General features: G+C 48.4%; 1 protein-coding gene across 5 annotated transcripts in view; it reads right to left on the bottom strand.

Annotated features, from left to right (window-relative positions):
• SIPA1L2 (signal induced proliferation associated 1 like 2) overlaps nt 1-16,056 on the bottom strand; it is a 224,439-nt gene that overhangs the window by 38,400 nt on the left and 169,983 nt on the right. For 4 of the 5 annotated variants that reach the window (XM_043596300.1, XM_043596303.1, XM_043596302.1 and 1 more), the window contains exons 11-14: nt 5,060-5,317; nt 3,233-3,316; nt 1,524-1,624; nt 1,020-1,123 (exon numbers count right to left, since the gene is read on the bottom strand). In XM_043596300.1, the coding sequence (XP_043452235.1) occupies nt 1,020-1,123; nt 1,524-1,624; nt 3,233-3,316; nt 5,060-5,317 (547 nt within the window). The remainder of the gene's footprint in view (nt 1-1,019; nt 1,124-1,523; nt 1,625-3,232; nt 3,317-5,059; nt 5,318-16,056) is intronic. The other variant, XM_043596301.1, reaches the window with a different exon arrangement.

Here is a 16,056-nt window from a genome sequence, read left to right as displayed (position 1 = left end):
AGAGCCTGGGAAAACGGACAAGGCCTGAAGCAGAAGCCAAGGGCTGGCATCGTGAGGCCAACTCATGCCCTGATCTACCTTAAAGCGGTTTGGCCTTTTCTCCTTCCTGCCGTCCGTCAGATCCTTAAGCACACCCCCCTGACCTTTTTAGCACACGCTGCCATTCTCACGTCTACTCCTACCCCTGCCTTCCTAAAGGGGTCTTAGACCACCGTCAGAGATTAGTCAAGGTGGAATTCAACGGCTACTGTGAGGCTGGCTCAAGACAAGGCCCTGACATCGCTAAGGGAAGGATGGTCCCATGGGTTCCCCGGGCACTCGACTGTAGGGCTCGCCAGTGACTCCTGAACAAAGAGGGGAAAAAGCAGCTCAGGTCAGGAAATGACAGAATTTCTTCACCTGCGAGCTCTCAAAACTAAGCTAGTTTCAAATGTTGGCTTTTTTTGGCCAACGGCCAACAGGTCACGTTTTCGCATGTGACAGGAAGTTCTGCCTCACTGAGCTACGGCCGCCTGTATGGAACAGCATGTGCTAATGCATGGAACGGCATGTGCCAATGCCCGGGAGCCCATGCCGGGCGCTCTGGAGCACTACAGGTCAGTCCTCGCTGCTGACCGCTAGTCAGCGGCCACGAGTAGTACCATGAATCATTACGCGGCCAGCTATGGGCAGGGTATGCTGCTTTGCACTTTCTGGCACCGCCCACAAGGGCGTAAACCGTTGACCATAAAAACAGGACTGTGGTTTAGTAACCGCGATGCCGGATGTCACGGATCGAAAGGCTGGAGGATATAGTCTTGGCTTTGCCAGTAATTTCCCGTGTGGCCTTTCTCTGAGGTGCTTTAGAAATCAACGAGGGAAAAAAAAATGTAACTTCTGTATAGATTTGTTTTCACCTCGCCTCCAAGAGACTTGGGAGGTAGACGACCTGCCTCCGAGTCCCTGGATCCTCACGCGACGTGTGCGGAGATGCATGAGGCCGGCCACGTGAGAGGGGTGTTTACGGACGAAGGACTTACGTGGGAAAGCTTGTTGGGGGAGTCTTTGCAACTTGAATCTTTCTGCAGGGCTCTTTCCTTATAGGAGCTCAGGACTTTGGAGGGTGGGCCATGCCATTTGGTTTCTGTCGCATAAAGAGAGAAGAGGAGAATACCTGGTTTTTAGTGTTAACGAGACAGCAAAGCAACACAGAAGCCGAACAAAATGGTGTGGAGACAACGAGCGGGACTGTGGTTCTAGACCCTTCTGGTCTCCCAAACGGATACACCCCCAGGGTGGGCGGGACCACCACCAGAAGGTCAATGTTCCGTTGCCACAGGTACCACAAGCACAACCACCCAGGAAGAGGTGCCCCCTGGCGTCGGAAGACCCCGCCGACGACACGGGCTTGCTCCCAAGACAGTGCTCACCAAGTGGGCTGAGCCAACGGACGAACGAACGAGTAAACAAGCGACAGGAGGAAGGAGGGAAGGGGGTTGAAGAGCACGGAGGAAGGCCAGTTTACCAGCCGGGTTTCTCATTACCCAGATGCCTGCTTCCTTCCAGCACCTCCTCCCGCTCCCTGGCTCCTTCACACTCCAAAGGGCCCGCGCCCTGGTGCTCGAGCAGCAGGGGAGACTGGCACCTGCAAAGACCACAGAGCTGAGTGGCTGGCCGGCCGGGCATCTGCGGACACATCCCCTGGGGGTGCTGCTCCAGAATGGGGGCGCGGTGGGGGGAGCCCTCAGCAGAAGTCGTGTGCCGGCCTGGCCTTGCCAGGAGTGCTTCAAGCGGCTGTAATCGGGGACCCTATGGTGTCACTGCCGGCTCAACAGAGGCGCCTGGATGACAGCCATTTACAGACACGAAAAGGCTGCCCATGCCAGTAGGTGGGAGGGCTGTCCAGGGTCAGAAAACCTGTCCCCAGTAAGCCAAGGAGGAGCTCACTGCTTCTGTTTCGTTTTCTTCCGCTTTCCTTCCTGCTGAGAATACATGGAACCGATACTTCTTTATATTAATGTTTTAAGGACAAGAAAGTAAGACTGTTTCGCTCTAGACTACATCTCGGTGGACTCCGTGGTATGAAAACCCCAAAGAGGGCAACGTAATTCTACAAAAGAAATAAAGGACGGGAAACTTCTTCCTGTTACAAAACGATTCTTACTTACAGAATCTGGTTACAAAGATCGACTGCTAAGCCTAAACCGAAGGGATCCAGGGAGAGACATTTCCCTCTGCTTCTGTGAGAGCAGTAACGAAGTTGCTGTTCCCCCAGCAAGACCCTTCTCTGCCCTTCTCTGCCCTGGCGGTTCTCTCCTCTCCAGACTCAACTGCAAAACAGTACGTGGCATGGGGCGCCTGGGTGGCTCAGTCGGTCGAGCGCCCGACGTCGGCTCAGGTCGTGATCTCACGGCTCGTGGGTTCGAGCCCCGTGTCAGGCTCTGTGCTGACAGCTCAGAGCCTGGAGCCTGCTTCGGATTCTGTGTCTCCCTCTCTCTCTGCCCCTAACCCACTTGCATTCTGTCTCTCTCTCTAAAAATAAACATTAAAAAAATAAAACAAAATAACAACAACAACAACAACAACAACAAAACAGTACGTGCAAAAGATGCTGCCAGGAACACCACCCTCACCCTTTTTGTTCCTGACTTTGCTGGATGTTTCTCCTGGGTTTCTGTATCTGTCAGTTCAGCAGACCTCGGGCATCCTTGGGCTCGACCTGACCTGCCGGCTCTTGGACACCACACACACACACACACACACACACGCACGCTACCGGGGACGGTCCTCAGCTGCGTGTGTGAGGACCCCCCCCCCCCCCCGCCACTGCTGTTCTCAAACAGGAGGCAGGAAAAGACGGCCAAACGCTCTACCTGCCTTCTCTGATGTCGGGCTGCGCTTCAGAGAAAAAGCACTTCCAAGAGAGGCTGTGAATTTGCTCCTCGTCAGCAACTTAAGTGAGGGGAAAACTCCCGAGGGCCACTGCCTAGAGAGTCTCCTAACCCTTCATTTTCAAAAAGACTTTCCTTATTAAGACGAAAAAACACACAGGCTCAGAATATGGACAAATGAGCTCGGCGTACACAGACATGACGAGCTGCTTGGCCTGGACGAGTGACTTATGACAAGCCTGCCTGGCTTTTTTATACCCCCCCAAGTGGCCCCATGTACAGCAGGCACTCAGTACACGCTTCAGTGAGTTACTGACCAGGTCCCGCCCAGGGGCCAGCAAGGAGGTAAGACTGAGCAGTACCCGTCATATGTCGCCTGTGGTCTCCAGGGTCCGCTGCCACCAGGTCCGGGGTCGCTGGAGGAGGACTGGTTGCTGGGCGAACTTCTGGAACAGTAACTAGAATTATTAATGGGGCACCGAGGGGCCTGCACAGCGGCCAACGTGGCAACCGGGCCCAGTTTGTTTTACAAATAAACTCATCTTACAATGACAGAGAAAAGGAAGAAATTCGCATCGCAGCGTGAAACAGAATAAACCACGGGCAAATACACCAGGAATGGGGGGGGGGGGGGGGGGCAGAGACATTAGGTGGCCATTTATCACAGGAAGGAGATGTGGCAGGAACAAGCCTTCACCATCTGAAGACTTAAAGTGCAGAGAATGATTCTGGTGAAATATGGAAGGACAGCACACAAACCCCCAAGAATACAGAATTATGAAAACATTACTACCATTTGTTCTATAAAGCTTCATGCAAGGCACGTTCGGGTCCTATATTTGCAATCTATGCGGAGGGAAAACCCTAAATTGGTCAAAACCTTTTTTTTCATACATCTGTTGAATGCAATCCTATTTATTTCAGATACACCAAAATAAGTATGACCCTTGAGAGCTCACTTGATAAAGATGTGCTTGCCAGGTTTCCATTTTGTTGCTAGAACTCTCCAGGTTTTTTCCCTATAATTTACTACATTCTGCATTAAAAAGGGAGGCTCTGGAGACCCCGTCCCTCCCACATGTTGCCCTTTTACCTGGGCTACCCACGTGCACTTCTTTGAATATGGCGAGCTTATAAACTCAGCAGACATCCGAGCGAGGAGGCCCGGAGCCAAGATAATTTAATGCCAAATTAAAGGCACATCGTTCCTGCATTCAACCTATAAAGAATAAACTGGAGAAAGACCTCATGTTTTAATCTAATTGTCATTAATACCTGCATAGGCTTACTACGTGCCAGGAATGGTTCTAAGCGGTTTGCACGTATTGACTGATTCCATCCTCATAATGCCCTGAAGAGGTCCTCTCTTATCACTGGGTTTATTTTTCAGATGAGGAAATCGGAGTGGGGAGAGGGTGAGCAGCCCGGCTCAACATCCTTGTTTCCAACGCTCTAATAGATACCAGAGCCCCACCAGCCACTCTGCACAAACTCACGGCCTCTCCATGGCCCGTAAGTTACGAGAAAACGAAAACTAAAGCGGGAGAAAGCAACTGCTTTAACCACAAAAAGCCAAATTTCCCATTTTGTTCCCTTAAAACTACCTAATGCGAATTATGCACCTAAAAATTCTCACCAGCTTCTAATGCCAACTTTTAAACAAGCGCATTCTGTCATTGAAAAATTAACTTGAAGTTTAACTCAACTTGCTTAAAATAAGAGGAACAAAGCGAAGATGTGCTAATGACCTTGGGACCTCTTAAAATGCTACACTTAAAATACCACATTAGGAAGATGGGATTCGGTCCCCAAGTTTGCAGTTTTATTTATACTTAAAACTGCCTGTGCTCATCTAGAGGCTCCTGGGAATGCCTTCCCCGTTACCGTGCCCCGGAAGGTTTAGGGAGCAAGGTGACCAGGAGGACCAGGACGGAGAGAAAGTCGCCGCCCTGGTGGGCGCATCTGGAACAGAACCTGCGTGCCACCGGCACCAGCGCTGGGCGAGGGGCGGGGACAGATCCCAGGCACCACCCCATCCGGGGCCCGCCCTGCCGCCTGCCTGGCCCGCTTGTTCAGAACAGGCCAACCCAGAACCCATCAAGCCAAAGCCGAAGTGCCTCCCTGTAACGTCAAGTTCCAGCCCCAGGGTCTGATAAGCGCCGTCCCTGGGGAAAGGGCATCGGCATTACCTCGTGCCGTCCGGCAGCTTCCGGTCGAAGGAGGTGCTCCGGGGAATGGCAGCCTGGGCCTGCTGTAGCAGCTGCTGGCACTGCAGGCGGTCGGGCGTGCCGGGCACCGGGGACGCCCTGGACAGCGGCTGCAGGGCGGGCGTGGGCACGCGGTGCCACGTGGTGTTCCTCCGGAAGGGCGTTTTGTACTCGCAGGGGGTGCCTTCACTGTCCAGTTTGTACTCCACCATGGGGATCCGGCAGAGCTCCGAACACCCTCTGTGGGGCCGAGAAGAGCGGATGAGTAGGGAGGGAGGCCGGGCGCCGAGCCATCAGCACGGCTGCCGGCGGCCTGCAGAGACCGGAGGAGAGCCACGCACCCTAAGGAGTATCCCTGGCTTCTGGTGCCTCTGTTTATGCTCCCGTATGAACCAGTAGGATCCGGTATCACGCTGGTGATTCTGGTTTATTGGCAGATACCCTCTCTACGTCTTTCGCAAACTTCTTAGTCTCGAACGTATCTTTAACCAATTTGCACACGTGACATCGTGCACAGCGAACACAGGCAATAAACAAACTTTTAACAGATAAAAAATGCCTCCTATACCATCTGAACAGGGTCAAGAGAAGTGCAGTTCTATAACCGGGAATTAGTCGCATGTCACTTCTTCTATGGAGTCTGAGAACAGTGGAAAATAAAATTAGTAAAAGCTGTCACAGTCCAGGGGAAACCCGAGTGCCCATCCCGTCACAGTGTGGGTCTGAGTTACCACAGTCACTCTCTGAAACTAGCGCTCCAGCTCCCAGAACGTCGTCTCCTGGAATGCTCTCTCGTGTGCTCAAATGACCAGTCAGGAACCTGTTAGCCTCAAGATATGATTTAAGTGAGACATCTCTCAAGTTTCTCACTAATCACACAGTGCACACAGTACTATTAACTTGACAAAGTTGGCCCGTGAAACCAACTGGCGCCGTTTGGCAAGGACACGGGAAGCCTGGGTGGGTTTCAAATCTGAGCGCTGGTGCCTCTCCCCAGACATTCCAGAGCCAACATAAAAACTTGGTAATATTCACCCCTTGAGAAACCTACTAGGGTAACATGGTTCTTTAAACAGGAGACTTCTATTCTCAGGATGGTAGAAGAACGTTTCAGCCTCTTGTCCAAATCATAATGCAACAACAAAGAGAACAGGAAATCGGCACAAACTTGACCATCTACAAAAGTTGAGACGAACTGAAACTGTAAACTTCAGCAATCAAAGACAAAAGGCCAGTGGAACAGTGCTAAAGGTTTAGCGGAGCAGAGGAAGGCAAAACCCAAGGGTGTGCAGAGGGAGACAAGGAGAGATGAGACCATCCCCCTCGCACAACCCCGAGCAGGTGCAGGGACATCAGGCAGCACAGGAGGCAGGAGTGAGGGAGAACGCTTAAGAGGTGGGGGTTATTTAGAAGAGTACACAAAAGAAAAGTTTGACACTGGGCGGCTCGGGTCCATTCAGGCGATTACCACCCCTGCCTCTAGGGGGCAGGAACAATGCTCGAGGGACCGCCGCCTGACGGGATCCAGACACAGAGGAAAAGCACGGCCGAAAACAAAAGGTTAAGTGAAAGTCTCACTGGAAAATGAGACCTACAGTCATTTCTTCTTACTCCAAACCCAGCTTCATAATGCTGACCACCCCACAAAGGCGGATGAGGATCTCCCTCTAGAGAAAAGACCATGAGATGTATATTAGATATAAGCCACCCAATCACCCTGTGTGAGGCTCACTGACCAACCATATCCTTCAAGAAGGAGGAACTTTTGAAATTTAAAAACATGACAGCTAAAATTCAAAATAAAAAAGTCCACTAAGACAGCTGTAAGGAAAAAAAAATTAAAAAAAAAAAGAAAAAAAGGGGTGCTTGGGTGACTCAGTCGGTTAAGCGTCCAACTTTGGCTCAGGTCATGATCTCGCGGTCTGTGGGTTCGAGCCCCACGTCGGGCTCTGTGCTGACAGCTCAGAGCCTGGAGCCTGTTTCAGATTCTATGTCTCCCTCTTCCTCTGGCCCTCCCCTGTTCATGCTCTCTCTCTCTCTGTCTCAAAAATAAATAAATGTTAAAAAAAAAAAAAGAAAAGAAAAAAAATAAATAAATGTTAAAAAATTTTTAAAAAGACAGCTGTAAGGGAAACTGAGGAGCTCTCCCAAAACGTTACTGGAGGGCGAGCGTATGAAAATTAAAGTTCATTCCAAAAAGTCTAATAATGTCTACCTAACAGAGGTACCAGAAAGATTTTAAAAGAGAGAGAGAAGGGTGGAGAGGAAATTATTAAGAAACAATACAAGAAAATCTCCAGAACTAAAAGATACATAAAATCAGATTAAAAGGTCCACAGAGTGCTCAGTGCAGTGAGTGAAGAAAGGTCCACGTCAAGAGACATATACGTGCATACATACATAGGTGGGATGGGAAGAAACTTTCGGAGGTGATGGGTATGTTCATGGTGTTGATTATGATGATGGTTTCATGGGTGTCTACTTATCTCCAAACTCACTGAGCTATATAGATGTATACAGCTTGGTTATGTCCATAATACCTCTCTCTCTCTCTCTCTCTCTCTCTCTCTCTATATATATATATATATAATTATTATTACTTTTTCCCCCAGACATCCTTATGGAACTACAAACCCTTGGGTTACAGAGAAGATCCTGAATTCCTAGGGTGGCGGGGGGCGGGGCAGGAGGTTGGAGAGGGGGGCCGGCCTCACATAAAGGACTGGGGCACAGAACGGCTTTATTTTTCTCAACAGCACAACTGGATGCAAGTTACTTCTCACCCATCAAATCAACAGTACTTGGAGCCTGGGAGGAAGAGACAGGTAGGGATCAAAAACAGTGGCCTGCTTTTTGGCTAGGGAAACCACGTGGATGGTGGCACTACCCTCTGAGGAGAGAAGCAGACTGAACAAGCCATTGGAAAGAGACACTTAACGCCCGTTTTAGTAAACTTCACTTCATATGTTATCCTAACTCTCCTTCTCCCAAAGCAAGATTCACCTCTTACCTGGGCAAGTTTAAATTACTCTGGATTTACTGAATGCATTAGTTAAATTACTGGTCAAGGACAATAAGTCCAGCTTTACACTGGATTGTCATGGACGGCACTTTCCAAGTGTTTTTCTACTTAACCAGAGGACACATCCCCTTGACTAGTGATTCATCCATACGACCAACAACGTAAGTAGAAATCATAAGGGTGGGATATTACGGTCATACCAAAACATCAAGAAAACCTACTCTTGCCTATCTGGTGCTCTAAGCAAGTGACTTGATATTCGGGGATCTCAAAGGCCGCAGTTGTGAATCCTAAAAGGAGGGAGACCTACCCAAGTTAAAGGTCCTGGAGTTAGATCTGAATGAAAGGAACACGGAAGTTTGAGTCTTGGGGACCAAAGGGCAACATGTATTTCCAGCGCCTTGTTTGGGTTCCAAGTTTCCCGGGCTGACTTAAAAGGAAGAAGCAGCACACAGAAGACAGATGGCTGAGGAGTGTGGAATATTTAATTCACCCTCATAGACTGTAGTCTTTAATAAGACATTGTAACTTAGCTCGAATCTCTGAGCGAAAACATTACATAAATTCATGCTCATGACTAATATTTTAGAGAGTGCTGACACAAGCGTGTGCAAACCCATGTGGTGGAGGGGAGATTCGGGGAGGAGTTCTTTCACTTCCTGCTTCTTGCATGAAGTCATATGTCAATGATCTTTTGGATGCTAAAAAACTGGCATACTTTTGCCCGAATACAAATCACGTACTTAAACAAACAGCTTTATTTGAAAATCGAAACTGATTGTTAATATGTGACGTTTTTCTAGCAACTGCTCTTATAAACCCTAGGTGTCTGCTTTGTTCACTTCTGAGAGTAAGACAGCAAGTAAATACTGCTAATTTTACCATATTATCAGACCTAGTCCACTGTAGTCCTGCTGTCTATATAAAAGGAATGTCTGGGGGCGCCTGGGTGGTTCGGTTGGTTGAGCGTCCGACTTCGGATCGGGTCATGATCTCACAGTTCGTGAGTTTGGGCCCCACATCGGGCTTTGTGCTGACGGCCCGGAGCCTGGAGCCTGCTTCGGATTCTGTGTCTCCCTCTCTCTCTGCCCCTCCCCCACTCTCTGTCTCTGTCTCTCTCTCTCTCTCAAAAATAATAAATGTTAAAAAAATAAAATAAAATAAAAGGAATGTCTGGAAGGACATGTACAGAAAATTCAACCAATTTTTAGGGACGTGGGAAGAGGGTTCGATTAAGAATTGCCAGTTGGCTACAGCTGCTGCTGCGGGGAATACGGAAAGTCATCCGCACCTGCACCTGTCCCTGCACGCGTTCCTTTTGCCTCCGTGGGGAGACAGCGTGGGGAACCACGCGAGACATCCCCGCTCCTCTATAGCATCAAGCCTGGTGCTGCCATGAAGGGGCACACAGCAAGTATTTCTAGTCATTAAGAAAAGACCGCTGGAGACCCAAACCGACCAAAGGCGAAAAGACCTCGCACAAAACAGACATTCCCCAAAAAGTGAGCCGTTAGTCTTGTGCGTAACTTTTTTTTTTTTTTTTTTTTTTTTTAACCAAAGACAGATCTTGAGCTTTCCTGCATGAGGGCACACATTTGGAGCCCTCCGATAAATGCCTTCGGCGCACTTTTAACACGCACCAAATCAAGTCCCCGGATGTGAAGTGCATTTCTAGCTCCTGGCACGCTTTTCACAGTCTGCTCGTGAAAAAGAAGGCACTCGAAGACGTTAGAGAAGGTTGATTTCCTCGTTCAGTCACTTACAAATGTACACGTCACCTGATTCTGCTTCTAATTAACATGCCGGGTAGAGATCAACACGCGCTCCGCTTCAGGGTCAAAAATAAATATAATTTTTGACACTGTTTGTCTAGCCAGTAACTTTTCTCCGCTTCTAATATTGCTCTGTAGTATACCCCGGAAGGCAAAACGTTCTTTAGACCAAAGTGGCCATAAAAACCGTGCTCGTTGAAAATGCGATACTACAAAACCGTAAAGGTGACAAGCGGTTCCATTGCTGGAGCCCTCAGAGGATCCCACATTTTACTGCTTCCCTCTGAAAAACGCTACTTGTCCTTCTGAACCTGGCATGGAGGTGACTTCCTGGGATGGCTTATTCCGGGGCAAGGGACGCTCGCTGACTTCCTTCTCTCCACCCCCATTAGCGCTCTCCCTGCTTCCTGTACCCTGAAGCGGTTTCCTACCAGCAGGATTTGGGATCAACAGCCACTACCCGGCTTCTGGGCATGGCCGGCACAGGGGTGGCACCCACTCGGGGTCACCTGCACTGCCAGGCACTGCCCTTGTGCACCCTAACTTCCCACACACCCCACAAGGCCCCCAAGCTGGGACCCACTCACGCAAACCGACTCCTTTCAAATGCCACCCCCAGTTTCCTGGAATAACACTCCGTGTGTCACCGGTCATCTGCAGAACCGGCACTGGCCGGGATCGCTTCCACCTTCAAGCCTGACTGTCGGGGCCATCTCGGATGGCTCCGGCCAGCCAGGCCGCGGCACGGTCTTCTCCACCTGTCCCCAGCAGGAAGCCTCTCATTGAATCACGCTGTTCTCCATGAAAGACACAGTTTGGGCTCTCGGCTTAAAACCCAAAGCTGCCAATGTGTAGGTTGGAGACAACCCAGTCTCTGTGGACCCATGTTAAATTTTAGGAGGTACAGAAGCTTCCTGAAGTGCCGGCCTCCCAAGAAAGAAGTTAGTTTCAAACAGACACCATTAGTTTTTCCTTCTATAAAAGTGAAGAAACTAATATTAAGCAGCGAAAGGCACATAAATGTTCATGAAGGTTCGTTCTGGATAATGTACAGATTTACAGAACTTTGGAATCGCAAAGCGTCTATAAAAATCAGAATTGCAGAACGTTTTAGGGTTGCACAATTCCTTTGGGGTACCTACATTCACTTTGAGAACAATAATACATCATGATCCCATTCCTTTATTCTTTCCATCTTCATGAAAGTCGGCCACGTGAGTTTATGCCGCTTCAAAACTAAAGGGCAAGGGTTCTAGGGATGATTCACAGGGAGAATACTTCTGAAGAGTAGTGAAATGAAACCAAACACCTAGAACACTTAAAGAAACAAGTTATAGTCCTAAAAAAAAAAAAAAAAAGTGGGGGGAGGGGCGGTTGGCTAAGTCAGCGGGACCTGCACCTGGTAAACCATGGACCGCCAGCCACGGCTTAATCGCATAATTGTAACTTGCATTTACTGAACTCTGAGACTGCCTTTTGGTTTTATTTTTCTTGGCTGCATTACAGAGAACCTTTAACTGAACCCAGTAATCTACCAGAAAGCCTTAGAACATACGGCAACGCGACCAAGGACTTCCAACCCACCGCCTGCAGAAAACTTCCCAAGTTTCCTACACACGCCACAGCCTTTCAATTTCACAAAAATGTCGGGGGTAGTACAAAGGAAATCTCCCATCTTTAGAAGAAGGCTCACACACGGTGGGACGGCTACAGCGGATCAGGGACAGGTTCATACAGGAACGCGGACTCCTAGCTCAGTGCTCTTTCCGAAGTGCTTGGCCATCTCCTTTAGAAAACTATCAAAGAATAGTGATGTGGCCCTCATTGTGTTACGGTTTCCAGGAGGAGCGAAGAGAATCTTCGGGAACAAAGGCAGATGGATCCCCTCAAATGAACTACCTGCTTCTTTTATATTATGCACTTTGTAAAAGAACCTTTTTATAGCCCTAGGGATTGAGGTAATCACTGATATTTTAATCATTTTAATGTCTGTTATGCTAATAGCCTACTAATAGCTAAAAGACTCTTTCCAAATCATCCAACAAGGTGACAGGGCTAATTGATGCTCATTCACTTGAATCACAAAATCTTTCTTTCTGTTGCATAAAAAAATCAGAAGCTTCCAACAGGGAGATAACCAGAAAGCATACCTTACTGTAAAGGTTAGGGCAGTGTCATATATGAAATAGAGACTACGTGAAATATTAATTCACTTTTCCACGTATTTCCTTAATTTATAGATAGAAAGACACCTAGACTATACATAGAAAAAGACTCATCTGGATCATAAACCCACTTGACCAAGCCCTTTGCATAAAGGTCTTGAATTGAAAAGGCGTGTGTCATAGGAGATGCCAAGGGAGACTACCTGGTCCTGAATAATTTATCGGCTTCCACCCCTCTCTTTCCTCGGCAGACACAGGGGCAACAGATTCGTCACCTACTGTATACCCAGCACACTGTTCAACTGAAAACACAAGCTCGGAAAGTTCTTCATAAAGCCAACCTGCTTCTTTTTTTTTTCTCCTGGAAAGCCTGAGACCGGAGATAATGTTTTACTGCATTACATACTTCAAAGCGAAACACAGGAGATTCTCAATAGCTACGTGATGTCTGATTTCTGATGAATATATTTCCACGAGAATACCCACTGGCAGCCCATGACCATAGCGTGGTGTTAGTTGTCACGAACGTGCCTGTTATTTGCCTAACACAACGCTCATGCTCACTGTCACCCTCTGTGACATTGTCCTGTGACAATGTCGGTGACGTTCCAACCTCTCAAACTGCTAAGGAAGCAGGAGCGCTAAAGTGTCGATCATTGGCTGGAGAGGGTGAGAGCGTTTTCCGCACTGAGATACGTCATATTGAATAATACACTGGAATTTGGGAAATCCATTTTTAAGCAGCAGAAATATGAATGGGAAGTACTGAATTTTATTATTTAAAAAATTTTTTAATGTTTTTATTTTTATTTATTTTTTTTTTAATTTTTTTTTTTCAACGTTTATTTATTTTTGGGACAGAGAGAGACAGAGCATGAATGGGGGAGGGGCAGAGAGAGAGGGAGACACAGAATCGCAAACAGGCTCCAGGCTCTGAGCCATCAGCCCAGAGCCCGACGCGGGGCTCGAACTCACGGACCGCGAGATCGTGACCTGGCTGAAGTCGGACGCTTAACCGACTGCGCCACCCAGGCGCCCCATGTTTTTATTTATTTTTGACCGAGAGAGAGAGAAAGAGACAGAGACAGAGACAGAGTGCGAGCAGGGGAGGGGCAGAGACAGGGAGAGAGACACAGAATCTGAAGCAGGCTCCAGTTGTCAGCACAGAGCCCGATGCAGGGCTTGAACTTGGGAACCGTGAGGTCACGACCTGAGCCAAAGTCAGAGGCTTAACCCCAAGGCGCCCCAGGAAGTACTGTATTTCAGAATGCCAAGTAGACGAAAAAGAGTCCAGGGAAGGAAAAACGATGTCTGTCCCAGCCACGTGAATAGCCTCGGTGCCCGGCCAAGTTTGTGGCACAAACTAGTTAAGAGCGGACGAGAGAATGACTGAGTAAACACTCGAGGCCACCCAGCTTTCGTTCCTTCGGGAGATGCAACGTTCTTACTTCAAGGAGGGAGAGAAGAATCTGAATTTCACATTGGAGGGACGGTGCAAGAAGATACAGAACCTGATCCCAGCTCACATTAAAACTCACTCCAAATGGAACGGATTTTTCTTATCCAGACAAATCAGTTGGAAACCTCCCGTTAGTCCAGATTTGAACTCACCGTCTACTTCACATACACAGATCTCTCTCCAAAATGCTAACCTGACAAAATCGAGTTTCCCTTCCTATTTCTAGTTCCCGGTCGTCCCGTGTGCACGTCAGGGAGTCAAACGGTCCGGCCCCAAGCAGCAAAGCAGAGCAACGTGAAGCTTCAATTTACAGAGTGAGCTTAAATCAAAGTACAATAAATTTATAAACACGAGCATAAAGCTTCACTAGGATGATGAGAGAATCGCAATTTAGATGCAGGGTGACATGACACAGTTTCCACTGTTTTGCATCATATAATCTGTCCGGGATGGTAGGTCAGCAAAGTAGGAGAAATCACACGCAACGGATGCGCCACAGCAAGGCGTTTCATTTCCACATTTATTGGACGTATTTACCGGATTGCTCACACTGTGTAACAACTCACGCCTAATTGTGATGAGTGGTTATTTCCGCTACATCTGCCTTTTAAATTGATGGGCTCGTCTTAAAATGACATTGACAGAGTGTCAGGCACCTTTGAAGGCTAGGGGCGGGGGCAACGTGATCCCTTGCCAAACCAAGGAAGAGATCCATTGTCTTCAGTGGGTCTTCTTTATCTTTGCCACAGAGGGGTCCGCGTGGGAAATGCCCTCGCTCCCTTCAAAACCTCATTTCCATCTGAAGAGTGCTATTCCCAAAATGCTTCTTGCCACTCATTCCCCCATCTGTATGAATTCGCTCGCGGTCCAACCCCAGCACGACATCCCTTAATAAGCATTCCCGGAGGGGTGCTCCCTGCTCAGTGTGTTCTGGGACTCCACAAGGAACAGGGAAAATGGCTCTGTCTTCCTTCCAAGCGGAGGGACAGCTGGATTACCATCACCCTTAGGCTGGGGAGCGGGGCTTCCAAGTGTGGGGTGGTTTTTGAGAAATACTTTCCCGACTAAAGACTTCATTTAATCCAGCAGCTTCTGAGTCATGAGCAAACACCTTCTGACCCGTGAACAACCAGAAGTCTATTAGGGGACGGGCCTATCCCACTGCTGATGGGAATAGACAGGCTGGAGGCGGATCGTTCCCCCCCATTCACATCCCGCAGGACAAAAATCCAGCTGATAAACAGCAACAACGAATTGAAATTTGAACTGAACTGAAGTTTTAGTCTATCATTCACGAGGCTTACGAAGATCGAAGATCGAAATATCTTGCCATTCATTGGTTTGGTTATTTTGTCGTCCTATGGCTCTTACGTTAAAGATACACACACACACACACACACACACACACACACGCACACACACACGCACACACACGCACACATATGAACATCTCTTTTTTTGCCCCCTCCCTGACAAGCACTCAGAACACTGTGGGAAAACCGGTGGTAACTGCCCATGCCACAAATCACACATGTAGTTTTAGCCTGAGGCAGATCTTTGTATATTTTGTTAAGGAGACATGGCACTAAGCAATGTTTCATTTAAAGGGTTTGTAGTTTTGGGGCGCCTGGGTGGCGCAGTCGGTTAAGCGTCCGACTTCAGCCAGGTCACGATCTCGTGGTCCGTGAGTTCGAGCCCCGCGTCAGGCTCTGGGCTGACGGCTCAGAGCCTGGAGCCTGTTTCCGATTCTGTGTCTCCCTCTCTCTCTGCCCCTCCCCCGTTCATGCTCTGTCTCTCTCTGTCCCAAAAAAAATAAATAAACGTTGAAAAAAAAATTAAAAAAAAAAATAAAGGGTTTGTAGTTTGGGGGCACCTGGGTGGCTCAGTCGGTTAAGCATCCCACTTCGGCTCAGGTCATGATCTCACGGTTTGTGAGTCTGAGCCCCGCGTCGGGCTCTGTGCTGACAGCTCGGAGCCTGGAGCCTGCTTCGGATTCTGTGTCTCCCTCTCTCTCTGCCCCTGCCCTGCTCATGCTCTGTCTCTCTGTCTCTCAATAATAAATAAACATTAAAAGGTTTGTAGTTTAATTTTTTAAATGAGTCGAAGTGCTACCCCCTTCCCCTTTTAAGGGCCCCTCTCCTACTGTTCCTTCAAAAAAAAAATCTAGTAACGCAGAGGCTAAGCTTGCTAGAGCACGGATGAAATTTCAAATGACGTTTCACACTTGCGCTGCGGTCTGAAGCAAAGGACTGTTATTGCAAGGGCTGCTTCCTGTCACGTGAAGCTGCCTGACGACAGCAAGTGGTTTTATCAGGACCCCCAGACAGTCCCAGGAGGAACACGAACCCCAAACTGACAAAAATACGGATCTAAAAATTTACAGATTCAAATGCCCACAAAATTGGAAGACTGAACTGAAGGAATTTTAAATGATACATGCGAGGCTTTAAACCTTCATGACTTGAAGGAATGCGGGTGGGGGCAGGGAGAGTGTCACTACCAGGCACACAGCTAATTCTGCTCCTGGCAAAGGTAAAAATGCAGAAGACAGTTATCCCAGA

Source organism: Prionailurus bengalensis, chromosome D2 (genome assembly GCF_016509475.1).
Source record: "Prionailurus bengalensis isolate Pbe53 chromosome D2, Fcat_Pben_1.1_paternal_pri, whole genome shotgun sequence".
Taxonomy (NCBI): domain Eukaryota; kingdom Metazoa; phylum Chordata; class Mammalia; order Carnivora; family Felidae; genus Prionailurus; species Prionailurus bengalensis.
The sequence above is the reverse complement of the archived record's forward strand: the minus strand, read 5'-3'. Positions and strand labels throughout refer to the sequence as shown.